Here is a 15,907-nt window from a genome sequence, read left to right on the forward strand (position 1 = left end):
GATAAGGAGTCTCACCTCTGGAAACAGTAAGGAACTTGCTCAATGCTACGCAATTGAGTCAGTGACACCCATGGGGACCAACCCCAAAGCCTGAACATGCCAGATTGTTTCAGGACATACCACCCTGGGGATGGTTGTAGGTGACATCCTGGCCCACATACACATGACCAAGGGCATAAAACTTGCACATAGCCTTGCACCAAGAAATCTTTCTCACCCTAATGTTTTCCAGGCCTGCTCACAGCTATACATTTAGACTAGGAGGGTCTCAGGAGACCCAAAGCCTGGCCAACTGCTTTTCAGGAAGCCCTTGAGAGATTTCTTACCAATCTATGTGTTGGACAAATCAAACTGTGCACACTCCAAATGTGCTGCACAGTATCCAGAAGGTATTCAATAAATGCAGCCTCTTCCTATCCATGCCATTTCCCCATATATTACATCTTGGCCTGCAACTACCGTGGGTGTCCTAGAATACTCTTAAAGATGGTCCAGGTTACAGGTTTCATCACACTCCTCCTAGGGTAATAGCCAGATTCTCTAAGCACTTACTTCTTGCCTGGCATGCTACTTTGGATACATCATCTATTTGAGTCCTTCCAATACCTCCATGAGTCAAATATTACCATTATTCCATTATAAACAAGGAAACTGAAGGGTAGAAGTTTATGTCACTAGTCTAATATATTACTCAGTGGTAAATTGTAGACATGAGATTTGAACATGGGCCTCTCTGTTCTCACAATCGGTGTCCCTAATCAGTTCATTATTCTGCTTCCCCAGGAAGTCTCTAGAACTTCTCTAGGCCTCAGCTCTGTGGTGGTCCTGTTGACCCCCAAAGCTTCCCTTGACCACAGGGTCTGGGGCTGTATGCAGTAGCAGTTTAGCCTCAGAGAAAGTCACAGGCCCATAGGTGACCAAGGATATCCAAAAGTATCCCTAGCATTCATGGCCCAACCTAGACTGGGGGTGTCAGTAGGGAAATGCTCTGATTTGTGCTCTGCTGCAGGTTTGGAAATTTAGCCCCATTGGCGTTTCATAAGACTAATGCCTGCACAAGAAATCTTCAAACTATAAAAGTTGGTATTAATATTTCCTAAACCCTGAAAAAGGGTATGGCTTTAAATTCTACCTGCTACTTCAAATGTTTTTTTTCTTTTAATTGCTACCAATTTAGATAGCTTCCATACTATTTCAAAGATCATAATAAGCTTAAGAGCCTAAGCAGAGAGAAAAAGAACTGCATGATGTCCCACACTTATCTAAATTATTGAACTTTGGCCCTATCCTCTTATCTTGTCTAAGAATGGCATGTGACTTTGTTGTATCCTATTTTAGAACAAAGCACTTATATTATATGTCTTTTCTGTATCTATGATCTGCTTTAGCTTTTATTTTTCTTTTCCAGAAAAAGAGTGTTCAGTTCTCATCTTCAAAGCAGAAAATCAGTCTCTTAACAATGAACAAATCATCCACAGGTGGAAAATGTAGACACTTTGAAATCCTGGAAAAGAAAGATAAAGATGCATCGTGCACAGTCAAGTAAATGTGAATCAGTTCATTCTAACTCATCTTTTTTCTCATTAGATATAAAACCCAGCCATGCAAAGTGTGCATTATTTTCTGCACTGCTCATTTTCTGTATACCAGATGAAAGGCCTTGAGAGAACTTGACCCTCCAAGGAAGAGGGTAGCTTCTCCAGAGGAAAGGCATTACTTGACCAGAATTTTCTTTAACAACAAAATAAGGAACCCTACCTTGCCAGGCAAAGCTGTTTAAAACATAATTAATAACAAATAATACTTTCTACAATCTGCAAGTCACTGCTTATCAAATTGCTAAAGGTTTATGTGTATGTGGTTAGTTTCTTCTTCTTCTTCTTTTTCAGTTTTAGTTTAGTTTTGTTTTGCAACAAGGAAAGGGGAAGGACCTCCTAGCCAACCCAACAGCGCAATTCTGGCAGCCTTGAGGTTCAAGTGGTTTATGGTCACTGACTTGAGCCAGGAAGCACAAAGTGCCTGTTGCTGCCGCTGTGCAACTTGGGTTTTTTATTTCTCCTGCAGCTTTAGCTTGGAAGAACTTGCACACCAGGGACTCCCTCCAGCTCTTCTTAGACCCAGGCCTGTGTGACTCTCTCAAGGTTCCACAATAACGAGTTATGGGACTGTGAGTGTCTGTGTGTTTTTATTTGATTCACACTTACTGGAAAGTGTATGTGAGATCGTGGGTGTGTGTGTCAAAGAGAGAGAGGAAGAGAAGGGGAGAGGCCACAGACTGATTCTGTGGCCTCAGCTGAAGTATCCCTTAGTCGGCAGCTTTTGTACACAGGTGGTCTTTCGTGGTGCACAGCTCTGAGATGAAGTCTCCCTGGAAAATCCTTATGACGGCTCCTGTATTCTTTCTTCTGCCCCTCCACTCCTTGGCCTCTTGGGCCTACGATGACCAACCTGGCACCAGTCACTCCAATGGCCACACCTGTGTAGGTATGTAAATAAATATGTTTATACTTTTATATGGATAGAACAATGGGGTGCAATACTTTGCTTACATAATAAATAGCCTATTTAATGGCATCAATAGTTGTAAGGTTCCAAGTGTGGCACCAATAACTTCACCAGCATAGAAAAACGTTGAGTCTCAGAGTAAGCTTTCGTACTATGTATGAGGGAGAACCCAAAAATAAGGGAATTATTTTTGGAGAGCAGGCCCCTTGTAGTATAGGCTTCCTCCACTAGGTAAATGTTTCAGGAAGCCATCGGCATCAGTGTACCAGCTAGCGTTGTTGTGAGAGACTGTATTTCACTTCAGTGAATTTTTTTTTGGGGGGGGATTCTTTCAACATGTTTGCCCATTTCATGATGGGTGATTTAGGAGTGCACCTATCCACACTGTGCTCAGTGCTCAGTAGTTTTTGACCAAAATTGTTATGACTCCCATGCCCCACCCTCCCTATTCACCTGATCTCATCCTGAGCAGCTTTTTTTTATTTCCCAAGATGAAAATAGCCCTCAGAGCGAAATGTTGTGCCAATGTAGAAGAGGTGAAACAAAAAACAGTAGAACACTAAAAGGCATCGAAATTGTTCAGTTCAAAAACTGTTTTGAGCAGTGGGCAAAGCATCTCGATAGGTGTATTACATCAAATGGAGAGAACTTTGAAGGTGACTGAAGTTTAAACATGTAAGAATAGATACACGATTTTTTATAAATAAATTCCAACTTTTTTGTGGCCCCCCCCCCGTGCATATAGAAGTGTGATAGGCAGTTGCCAGTTTGATTTAGGCATAAAAGTCATCTACCTCATTGGAGATTGGAATATAGGCAACTATCACAGGCTGAAATGCTTACTCCTTTTCATGGACTTTGACCTTAGACAGACATCTCTGAGTCTGCATTGCTGCCTACCTCCTCCCCTTCTTTCCTATCCCTTACTGGCTGTGAAACCTTGGACTACTTAACTCTCTCCATGTCTCTGTGTCCTTATTGGTGAATTGAGGCTGGTGATACCCACCTCAAAGGGATGCTGTGAGAATTGTGATCATGCGTGTACATTTGTGGTATTTGCACACAGTAAGGACTATACCATTTTAGCTTCCTTCTTTCTCACGGGGAGACCAGACTTGGTAGCCACTTGGAAACTTTGAACCCTGACTGAGATATGGCTCCTTGACTTCTCTTTTACTGAAGTGATTTATTTCCAAGTTGTTTGGGGTTTTGTTTGTTTTGTATCTAGAGCTTCCATAATAGAGATGGACATTTAGAACGGACAGTCCATGGAGCCACATAGAACACAGAATCTGAATAGCAGTTGCTCAATGTGCAGACCTCAAAATAGAACCCTGGCTTTAAAAGTCAGAAAAAGAACCCTAGAGTAAGTATGGTGGCCATATGCTACAAATAGAAAATTTGGGCACAGATTTGACACTTATGAATTATTTCTAGAGACATTATAGAAGAATATCTAAATTAGTCCTACTTCCCCAAAACCATTGACATCAGGTCATTTGAGGATACATCTCTAGTTACAAAGTCTTTTTTTTTAAGACCCAGATTCCTTGAAAATCTATTCTTCAAAGACCTAAAACGAGATTTGTGACCCCTTAGAGCCATGCCTGGGAGATCATCCTCACTTGGTATTCAGTTTCCTTAAATAATTATTTATCATCATGTCATTTTAATCAAAATAAAGCCCTAGAGCTGGTCAAATGGAAATACACTTGAGAAAAGCTCAAGTGAAATCAGTTTTACTTCTAGGCTCGTTGTAAATTAAATGTTTGAATTTAAGCAAGTTGTCTAAGATCTTTGGACCCTCACTTCAGCAAAATGGACAGGAAATACGCATTTCCCTTCCCTGTCCAATTCCCAATGGGGTCATAGGTAGTAGCTACAAGGAGGTGTTGAGGGGATTCCAGGATGGAGTTGCTCTGCTGTGTAGAAAATTACAATGATAACTATTTTGTTATACTATGACTTTATGGTTCAAGAATTGGTTCAGACCCTGGCTGGTGGTTCTTCCGCTCCATGTAGGAGTGACTGAGGTCACTAGGTGGTTTTCAGATGGCAGATTGATGGGTCTGGGACCACCCAAAACAGCTTCACTCCTCATTGGCACATTGGAGGCAAGGAATGGCTAGAAGTTTGGCTCATCACGAACATCCATCAGAGCAGCCACACATGGTAGTCTCGAGGTAGTAGGCCTTCTTACCTGGCCACTCAGGAATTCCAGAGAGAGAATCCAAAAGACAGGAACCAGAAGCTGCCAATCTCTCAAGGGTTGGGTCTGGAAATTGGCACAGCATTGCTTCTTTCATCTTCTATTGTTCAGAGCATTCACAGGTTCCTCTACCCAGACTCAAAGGAAGGGATAATATACCCTTCCTTTTGATAGTCTCAAGAAATTTGTGATCATCTCCATTATCCACAGGGATTCACTTTGCCACACAAAAAGAGCTCGTGGAGTCTGCTGCTGATTAGGGTTGAGGATGGTTTAGCACCCATTTCCCTAGTCGCTTACAACTTCTGGCTAGCTCTGCCTGCGTGACTCACCTGTTGTCATCATATCAGGTGGGTGCAAGAGTAGTCTGTTCATGAGAGTAACACTTACTGAGCATTGACTATGTGCTGAAGGTGGTCCAAACAGGTGTTTTACTGTTTGAAGTTGGCTCCTTGGGGAAACAGCCTCAGAAATATGTGTGCAGGGGAGTTTAGAGGAGTGTTCTTGGGGGAAAAAAAGACCAATGAGAGAGGAAGGGAAAAGAAAGAGAATGTGGACTGTGCTACAGCCACAAAAGAAGGTCTAGTCATTCCTACTGAGAATCCTGGAGCTAAAATGACTCTTCAGAGTTGTTCTGAAGTGGGTCCAAGTTTTGGACCTCTCCTACCCCTCACTGAACAGTCACTGGATACAAACTGACCCTGGGAAAGGTGCTATCACTTTGACTGAGACATCTCTCTCATGGGAGGCAATTCCTGGCAAGGAACTCATGATGCTGGCATGATTCCTCTAACCAACTGCCCTGCAGGTAGGGGAGCAAATGTCTCCTGATAGAGATCCTGAAGTGCCCTTACTGACCGGGCCAAATGTGGGAAGTATCTTAAGAAGTCATGAGGTAAGCTCACTCACAGCTGGTGGTGAGAGGAAGAACTTCATGGAGGAGGGGAGAGAAGAGAAGGCATTACTGACAGGCCTACATTTCTTGTTGACATTCTAACAACTTTCTGATCAAACGCAGGATTATACACCTTCAAGCCCACCAGTAGAAAGGCATTCCCCAAACATTCCCATGCATTCACTCCTCACGTGGTCGCTGAATGACAACCATAAGCCAGTCTCTGCACTCTAAGCCAGTGATACCAAGATGAAGAATTTTTTAAATGCCTGTCTTTAGAAAATTCACTGTTCAGTTTAGAAGAAAACGAGAATCTGGAGCCTTTTAAAGATTATGGTCCTGTAAAATAAATGATGAACTGGGCACTTAGTGCACTCGATAGCACCCTTCTCTGGGCCCTGTAAATCAGTGTCAGTGGTAGAGCTGGCAGAGTGCCATGGAGCACAGGGCAAAGGTGAGCAGCTTGGGAGCAGACAGCTGCTGGCCCTGCCTTAAAGTCACCAGAGAAAGGTGAAACGACAACCTGGGTGGAAGAGAAAAGAGTGTGTTAAAATTTTAAAATTTTAGATATGTTTCTACCAGATGAGCAGGTGGCTCACACCTGTAATCCCAGGGATTTGGGAGGTCAAGGCTGTAGGATCGCTTGAGGGCAGGAATTTGAGACCAGCCTGGGTGATACAGTGAGACTGTCTTCACACACACACAAAAAAAACTTTATAAATTAAGCCGAGCATGGTGGCTCATGCCTATAGTCCCAGCACTTTGGGAGGCCAAGGAGGGAGGTTGGCTTGAGCCCAGGAGTTTGAGACCAACCTAGGCAACATAGCAAGACTCTATCTCTACAAAAAAAAAAAAAAGCCAGATGTGATGGCATGTACCTGTCATCCCAGCTACTCGGGAGACTAAAGCAGAAAGATCACCTGAGCCCAGGAGGTCAAGGCTGCGGTGAGCCGTGATTGTGCCACTGTACTCCAGCCTGGGTGACAAAGTGAAAGTCTGACAAAGAAAGGAAGGAAGGAAGGAAGGAAGGAAGGAAGGAAGGAAGGAAGGAAGGAAGGAAGGAAGGAAGGAAGGAAGGGGAGAGAGAGGACGAGAGAGAGGAAGAGAGAAAGAGAGAGTGGAAGAGAGAAAGAGAGAGCGGAAGAGAGAAAGAGAGGGAAAGGAAGACAAGGGAAGGGGAAGGGAAAGGGAAGAAAAAAGTTTCTACCAAATCTTGCCAGTGAAAGAAAAAGGAAGCTTAGATTACTTCAAAGATTCCATTGCAGGCACCTCCTTCCCAAGAAGCTTTGAAAACTTTGCTGAGCAAAAGGTGATTAGGCAGTTGCATTTCTGATCATACCAATTGAACAAGAACGGTTCATACTCATTAGTTGCCAGCTATCTTTAACTGCTATTTCAATATAAAGTCTTAACCTTGATCATAAAATTATGCCCTTGCCTTATTATAAGACCATAATAAAACAAAATATTTTTACCACCTTCCCAACACGTGGAGTAGTTCTTTTTCATTTTTCAATGAGTTCATTGGGTTTCATCCATTTTATGAAGATGAGTATTTAGAACTCATATTTGTTTTGTACTCATAAAGTTTGTTTTGCAGCTGGTCTATAGCCATCCTTATGGATCCCTGACACTTCTCCATGGGGGAGTTGCCTTCCATCTTTTCTGTGAATTGAATCTGGACTAACAGGAGTGATACCTGGAGAGAGTAACCACATCCAAGTGTTCTTCAGTCATAGAAATAACATTCTTAAGTTATTTATTATAATAATTGTTAACATTTATTGGTCACCTGCTTTGCGATAAACCATTTTCCAAAAGCTTACGTGTCTTAGCTCATTTCATCATTGCAGTGACCTTATGGAGCATGTTTTATCATTATCTTCATTTGGTGGGGGAAAAAACTGAGATGGAAGTAAATAACTTGTTCAAGATTGTACAACTGGTTAACACTTGGCTTTTTCTTCACTATAATTGTGATTATGTTGTTTTTGAAGTGATTAAGTCAAGTGATAAAATCGGGATAATATATTTCCCTCCATTTTTAAAAATAACAGCTTTGTTGATGTGTTAATTCACATACTACAAAATTCACCCTTTTACAGTGTAAAAGTGAGTTGTATATTTACCACCAGTATCTAATTCCAGAACATTTCATCATCCCCCCAAATAATCTAATGTTCTTAGTAGTCACTCCTCTTTTCCTTCTCCTCACAGTCCCTGGAAATCACTAATGGACATTTCATATGAATAAAATAATATGAAATGTGGCCTTTTGCTATAGTCTTCTTTGTCTTAACAGTGTTTTCAAGGTTTAGTCACACTGTAGCAGGTATCAACCTCATTTCTTCTTATGGCCTAATAATATTCCATTGTGTGGATAAACCCACTTTGTTTATCGACTCATTGTAGATGGGCATTTGAGTTGATTTTACTTCCTGGATATTATGAATAATTCTGCTATGAACATTCATGTACAAGTTTTTGTGTGGATATACTCACTTTGTTTATTGACTCATTGTAGATGGGCATTTGAGTTGATTGTACTTCCTGGATATTATGAATAATTCTGCTATGAACATTCATGTACTAGTTTTTGTGTGGAAATGTGTTTTTATTTCTCTTGGGTGTATACCTAGCAGTGGAGTTTCTGGGACATGGGGTAATTCCATGTTTAACATTTTGAGGAACTTCCAAAATATTTTCCAGAGCAGCTGCACCATTTTACATTTCTACCAGCAATGTTTGAGGATGGTAATTTCTCCACATTCTCAACAACATTTGGTATTATTCATCTTTTTGCTTATAGCCATCATAGTGGGTATGGAGAGAGTTCTCATTTTGGTTTCAATTCGTATCTCCTATATGATAATGATGCTGAACATCTTTTCATATGCTTATTATCCATTTGCATATCTCCTTTGAAAAAATGTCTATTCAAGTATTTTGTCCATTTTTAAATTGGGTTAGTCTTTTTAAAGTTGAATTGTAAAAGTTCTTCGTATATTCTAGATACAGATCTCTTATCCAATATCTGACTTGCAAACATTTTATCCCATTCTTTGGGGGTAATTCCCACTATCGTGATGGTGCCCTTTCAAGAACAAAATTTCATAATATTGATGGAGTCTGATCGATCTATTTTTTTTTCTCTTGTGCTTTCCATGTCACACCTAAGGCCTATTTTTTAAAAAATTATTATTGATGCTCTTGGTTTCCTCTTGTCTTATGCCCATTCCTCTTCCTAGACATTGAGTCCCTGACCACCATTTTGGCAACCGTGAGTGAAACTCCAGGGGTTGCAAGTAATAGGAATCGGTTTGAACTAGGGTAAGAAAAAAGGAGTTAACTTTTTATGAGAATTTTAGGAACAAATTTTAGAATCAAAAGGTAGAAAAGCAATCAGGTCTAAAAAACAAGCCAGGAGCCAAAAATGTATGGCCGTCAGGAAGCCAGGAATTTCTCTCCTGACTTCTCAGTGCTGCCTCCACCTCTGGCTTTAGGAGCTGGTTTAATGCTCTCAGCCCTTTGGCTGACTGTTGGCTCCCACAGTCCTGAGTTTGCCTGTGATCGTTCAGTCCACACAGAGATGTGTTCTCCTTCTGGCTGCCAATTCCAATTTCCCACCAGGGAGAATCTGAACTAAGTCTTTAGACCTCTGAATAAGAGGCAGATGGGCGTGAGGAGAGCTCGAGGTACAGATGGGAGTGGGGAGAGCTTGAGGTACCCCAGGGTTGTGGGGTAGAGGAGCAGATCTCATAGAAGGGGGTACTGTTGTGACTGGGGGGAGATTCCAAAGGGAACTACCACAGAAGTTACTGAGCTATTAAGCCCACAATCCCATCACAAATAAACAGCTCCGGCTTCAGTCCCAAAGAGGAGCCTTGCAGAGAGGATCCAGCCAGTAGCCCTGAGATATTATATCTCCAATATATTCCCAAATTAAAACTAAGCTGTGGGAAGCCCCAGTGTCCCCTTCCCCAGTTTACCATATTTGTTAGCACTGAACAATACATCCCATTTGAACACTAATCAAATGTTGGTTGGACTGCGATTGAACAGGCTGTACCTTTTTCTGCTATTTTTCAAATGTTGTGGAATCGATAATAAGGCATGTTCACTTTTGCAAAAAATCATTTCTCTACAGGTGATTTAGGGGGAAAGTGATCCTTATGTTTCCAAGTCATTGACATTTAAATTAATTCATTGAATTTTAAGGCTTTTTAAAAGCACTGTTTGGTACTCAGAAAGCCTTTTAAAAGCTTTAAAAAAACACTTTTTCTCTTCTTCATGTTAGGTTAAATATGCAAAATGCCTCTGGAGTCAAGTTATAACTACCCATCTCCCCACCTGTATACCCTGCACAGAGTAGTCCGTGATGACTTCATAGTTTGAATAATGAAGAGACAGAGGAGATCCTATAATTTCAAACCAATGTGAGTGATAAAATAACAGTGTCACTGACAAAAATAGGAAAGATTTAGACAGAGCCAGCAGAGGGTTGAAAGTTTATTATCATGATTTAGATACACAGAAATTTTACTTTCTCCATTTCTCTATAACTGAACATTTGCTCGTAAGATGCCATTTCTGCTGACAGCAGAAAACATTTCATCTTGCCATTTATGTGTTTAAATTTAGTCTCTTCTGGTTCAGCTTCTCCTCTGCCCTCTCTCCTCTGTGAGAGTTGGTCTCATTTCTCCGAGAGGACTTAAGTATCACCCTAACGTTCACAGTTCTTGGCCTTTGGGGGTGGACCTCTGTTCTCAGCCCTCAGAGCTACCACAGTTGAAGCATCATGACTGATGGAGTGCGTATGATCTCGGTTCGGCAGAGCAATCTGGATAGCAGCTCCACATCTGGTCCACCCTCAGGGGCCCTGCAGATCCTTGAGGTCTAGCTGGACCACCCCTGATGCCCTGGACACAGTGCTGCCCTCTGCATTTGCCCTTCACCATGGCAGTTCCCATACGCACTCTCTCCTCTCCATAATCCTCTACTTTTATTTAGAAATTATTATTGAATTTAACCCCAGCTTTTACACAAATGGTAGGTTTCTGATCATCTGAATTTTCTATACCCCTGCTGCCTTTCTTTTTCCTGGGTTGTTCTGGGGTCATAACCCTGAAGAGAAAGACCAGAAAGACACTAAGGAGAGGGTCCACAACTTTGGGGAAAGGTCACATAGTGAACAAAACCAAAAGAATCTGAGATGACAGCATACTGCTTTTCAGAAAGAAAGTGATTTTTTTTTTCTTTCTGTAAATGCTCTATGGGAAAGTACATTTTGGAATGTACTGAAAGAAAGTGGGGATGGGGAAGGAAGCTGCAAAGCACTAGTTAAGCAGAGTAAAATCCCCAACAAGGTATAATGTGCCCATCTCTCTGTTGATTGAGCTATCTTCCTAGATAGAATGAACATCAAGATGCTAATCATGATTATATGGTTATCTCTGAATGGTGGGGTCACTAGTAATTTATATCTTCTTTTTGGGGCCTTTCTGAATTTTTTACATTTTCTGGATGAGCTTGTAGAAGCAATAGTAAGGCAAAGGGTTAAGAGCAGTATAGCATGGGCTCTCAGTAAGAGGGCCTGGCTCTGCCACTCTGTACAAGTGTGACGTTGGGGACACAGTTTCACTCTCTATACCTCACTTACCTCATCTGCAAAGAGAATTGCACATAGCATTGAGGACGACTCAACAAGGAAATACATACAGAGGACATAGACCTATGCTTGGTACATAGCAAGCACGCCAAAGGGTTGTGATCATCTATTATTTTAAAAAGCAGGAAATAACTGTTTTGAGACTGTGTCTTGAAATTAAATCTATTGTAAAACAAAGAATCCTGAGTAACCTAATAATTTCATGCCAATCAATGTCTTACGTAAATACAAATTCACAAATCTTGGGTGTCTTAAGGGAAGATTCACTTATGAAGAAAGATTTCACAGTATATTAACTTTCTATTACTGTATCATAAGTTGCCATACACTTATCAACTTAAATTAACACAAATTTATTATCCCACATTTTCTGCGCATGAGAAGTCTGGACATAGCATAATTGGGTTCTGTGCTAAAGGTTTGCCAAGTCTGAAGTCAAGATGTTGGCCAGCTGTAATCTACAAGTTCACTGGTTGTTGGCAGAATTCAGTTCCTTGCAGTTGCAGGACTGAGGTCCCATTTGCTCGCTAGCTGTCAGCTAGGGGCCACTTTCAATGACTAGAGGTTGCTTCTCTTCATAGAGTGCTAGCAACGTAGCTATTTCTTTTTTATTCAAGATACTACATATAAAGGACTTTGGTCATGCCTGGCCCATCCAGGAAAATCTTGATTAACTCAAAGTAAACTGACTAGAGTTCTTAATTACATATATAAAATCCCTCTGGTCATTGTTATATAGCAAAATATAATCATGGAAGTTATATCTAGTCACATTCACAGGTTTTACCCTCACTCAGGAGGGGGAATTAAACAAGGTGTGTGCACCAGGGGGCAAAAATCTTATAGTTCTGTGTCCACAGATAGAAATGCTTACAGAAAAGGAAAAAAAAGGTCTTCAAACTAAACACCCAAGATAATATTGCAAAGGAAAATTTATATGACTTAGTCCTAAAATGATCCACCAAATAGACATGAATACATAGTGAAAATTAATAGATGAAGAGTAAAGTGCAGACTGAACAAGTTCTTTGTTTAGCGTTGTTTTTTGTTTTTGTTTGTGGTTTTTTGTTTTTTTAAAAAATAAACTTTTCCTATGAACTTTACACTCCAAGAATTTGGAAAGAAAAACAAATCACTTTAATACCACACCCTTTTGCTCATAAACTTGTTGTTTCTCAATGTTAGGAAAGAGGGCAAATTTATGTCTGAATCTTGCTCAGGACAAATCCATCTTTTAAAACTAATCCCACAATTTAACAAAACACAAATGCAAATTATAGCTGATTAACTTGCCCTTTGTTTTATTAAGTCTAAAACCCCCGGGTTGCTTCAGATAAACATAAGTACAAGAGAGAATCCTGATTATGGTGGCATGAAGGGGTTAGAGATTCCTCTGTGCAAAAGACCAGATATATTACTGAGAAAACTGTCGCAAGCATTTCTCTGAAAATGACCAATGGCGATATAATGAATTGAGAAATGTTTATTTTTGAAAAACTGCTTGAACTTCAGGAAAAACAGTGAGAGTCTTGTGGTTTTCTTGCCTGGGGCTGCTCTATCTATCCTGCCCTTGACTTGGTTAGCCAGAACAGCAGTTTTATCACCATGGAACTGGCTGTAAAAATCAGCAGGTTTACTCCTAATGGGACAGATGATTCAACCAGGGTTGGAAGATCCATGGATTCCCTGGCCAAAAGTGATGGACTCAGCTGGGAATTAACAAGGAGAACCCGCAGCTCTGCTAGTTCAAGGTTTTGGTCCCAGATGGAGCAATGGCCAACAACCAAAAGTTTAGAAGGGAGATCCTGGAAATAATCTGGAGAAGAGCATCATAGAAGAGCTGAAATAAGCTCTCCACATATCCCTACTTGATTGGGAAACCATGCATGTGTACAGGGAGACCTGAAAGAACACAGTAAAAACGAAAGCCCAGGGAGACTTGACAACTGGTTGCAACTTATAATGTATCACTTCACCTACCCATTGTTGGATGGACCAACAGAGGGTGGAAGCTTTATGAGTTAGCAGTGTTTCAGCACAACCACACCCACATCGCTGGATGGCTCTGAGCTATGTAGACACAGGCATGATCCTTAGAAACCCAGGCTAAAAAATGAGCAGAGACACCAGAAGCTCTGTATTATTGGGGAAATAGATTGGCAGTTTAAGCCAGGAAAGTTTCTAGAAGAACCAATAACCCTCAGAGAATAAAACAGAATCCAGAGTTGCTAAATATATTATTTAAAATATCTAGTTTTCAATTTTAAAAAAAACTAGTAGACATAAAAGAAACAGAAATAGAGACCTATACTTAGGGGAAAAAGCAGTCAATAGTAATGGGTTCTGAGTAAATCTAGCAAAGATTTCAAAGTACTATTATGAGTAAATCTGAATAATTTTTTTAAACATTGTAAAAGGATTAATGAAAAATATGACAATGTTCATCATATAACCTTTCAATAGAAATACAAAATTATAATAAAGATACAAATGGAAAGTCTAGACTTGAAAAACAATAATTGAAATAAAAACTTTACTAGATTGGCTCAACAGAAGTTTTGAGTTCAAAAAAGAAATAATCAGTGAACTTGAAAATAGGTCGAGTCCTCACGCTGCTCGGCACAGAGAACACCAGGACTCTAAGATAGCATCAGTCATACCAGTGAAGCAGAAGAAACTCATGCATGTCAAACTAGGGGAGCTTGGATAGTGATGCAAGATTTCACCCCTAATGGCATTGTTGGAATGTTTCAAAGAGCTTACCACCGCTACTACAGCAAGTACATCAATGCGAAGAAAGGAAGCATCTCCACGGTTTCTATGGTGCTGGCAGCTTACGTGCTTTTCAGCTACTGCCTCTCTTACAAGGAGCTCAAAGATGAGTGGCTTTGCAAGTATCACTGATACGTGCGCACTCTGCTCTCCTGACCATGACTTCCTTGGTCCAACATCCCTCCATGAGGAACTTAACCATTGCTGAATCCTTTCATACCCTAATGAGAACACCCTAACAAATGACTAGTACCTGTAAAAAGAAAAAAAGAAAAGAAAATAGGTCAATAGAAATTATCCAAACCAAATAATACAGAAAATAAAGCTCAGAGGAAAACGAGGAGAAATATGTAGCACAATATTTAGTATCTCAACATTTATGAAATTGGAGTTTTAGGACAGGAAAGAAAAAAAGGGAAGGAAAAATATTTGAAAAATATGGTTAATAAATTTTCAAAGTTGAGAAAAAATATTAGCCTACATATCTAATAATCTCAAGAAACTTCAAATACACAAAGAGAAGTACACCTTGACAAAACTAATGACTTCTGAAAACTAAATACAACATAAAAATCTGGAAAACATCAGCAGAAGTATGACTTATCACTTATAGGAAAGCAGTGATATGACTAATGACTGACTTCTTTTCAGAATTGTGAAGGCCAAAAGGTAGTAAAATGGCATGCAGCCTGCCTCATTTTGCTGCACTTCACTTTATTGTGCTTTGCAGGTAGTATGTGTTTTACAAATTGAAGGTCTGTGGCAACCATGCATCGAGCAAATCTATTGGCACCAATTTTCCAACAGCTTGTGCTCACTTTATGTCTCTGTGCCATATTTTGGTAATTCTCATGATATTTCAGACTCTTCCATTATTATTACATCTGTTATGGTGATCAGTGATCTTTGATGTTACAATTGTAATTGTTTTGGAGGTGCCACAGACTGTGCTCATATAAGCCAGCAAACTTAATAAATGTTGTATATGTTATGACTGCTCCACCAACTGGCTATTCCTCTGTCTTTCTCCCTTTTCTTAGACCTCCCTATTGTCTGAGTCAACAACAATATTAGATTAGACCAATTAATAACCCTACAATGACTTCTAAGTATTCAAGTGAAAGAAAGAATCACACATCTTGACTAGGCTCTGTGGCTCAGCCTGTAATCCCAGCACTTTGGGAGGCCAAGGCAAGTGGATTGCCTGAGCACACAGGTTTGAGACCCACCCTGGCAACTTGGCAAGACCTCATCTCTACAATAAATCAAAAATTAACTGGGCATGGTAGCATGCACCTGTAGTTCCAGCTACTTGGAAGACTGAGACGGAAGGATCACCAGAGCCCATCAGGTCGAGGCTGCAGTGGCCGGGAGCATGCCACTGCACTCCAGTCCGGGTGACAGAGTGAGACTCCAACTGCCCCCGCTCCCAAAAAAGAATCATGCATCTTTCACTTTCAATGAAAAGCTAGAAATAATTGAACTTAGTGAGGAAGGCACACCAAAGGCCAACACAAACCAAAAGCCAGGCCTTCTGCACTAAATAGCCAAGTTGTGAATGCAAAGGAAAAATTCTTAAAGGAAATTAAAAGTGTTGCTCCAGTGAACACGCATGAGATGAAAGTGAAACAGCCTTTATTACTGACATGGAGAAAACTTTAGTAGTCTGAATAGAAGACCAAACCAGCCACAACATTCACCTAAGTCAAAATCTAATTCAGAGCAAGGCCCTAACTCTCTTCAATTCTATAAGGACTGAGAGAGGGAGGGTGCTACTGAAAACAAGTATAAAACTAGTAAAGACTGGTTCATGTGGTTTAAGGAAAGGAGAGATCTTCATAACATAAAGTACAGGGTA

The 15,907-nt window shown here is 40.5% G+C and overlaps 1 protein-coding gene and 1 pseudogene across 2 annotated transcripts in view; both read left to right on the forward strand.

Annotated features, from left to right (window-relative positions):
* The first annotated feature begins 1,945 nt into the window (after positions 1–1,945).
* AOAH (acyloxyacyl hydrolase) overlaps positions 1,946–15,907 on the forward strand; it is a 208,752-nt gene continuing 194,790 nt past the window's right edge. For both annotated transcript variants that reach the window (XM_008063260.1, XM_008063266.2), the window contains exon 1: positions 1,946–2,484. In XM_008063260.1, the coding sequence (XP_008061451.1) occupies positions 2,358–2,484 (127 nt within the window). In that variant the 5' untranslated portion in view covers positions 1,946–2,357. The remainder of the gene's footprint in view (positions 2,485–15,907) is intronic.
* Positions 5,605–14,181, forward strand: LOC103265614 (annotated as a pseudogene).

Source organism: Carlito syrichta, unplaced genomic scaffold (assembly GCF_000164805.1).
Source record: "Carlito syrichta isolate Samal-C Ts95f unplaced genomic scaffold, Tarsius_syrichta-2.0.1 Scaffold98159, whole genome shotgun sequence".
Lineage (NCBI taxonomy): Eukaryota > Metazoa > Chordata > Mammalia > Primates > Tarsiidae > Carlito > Carlito syrichta.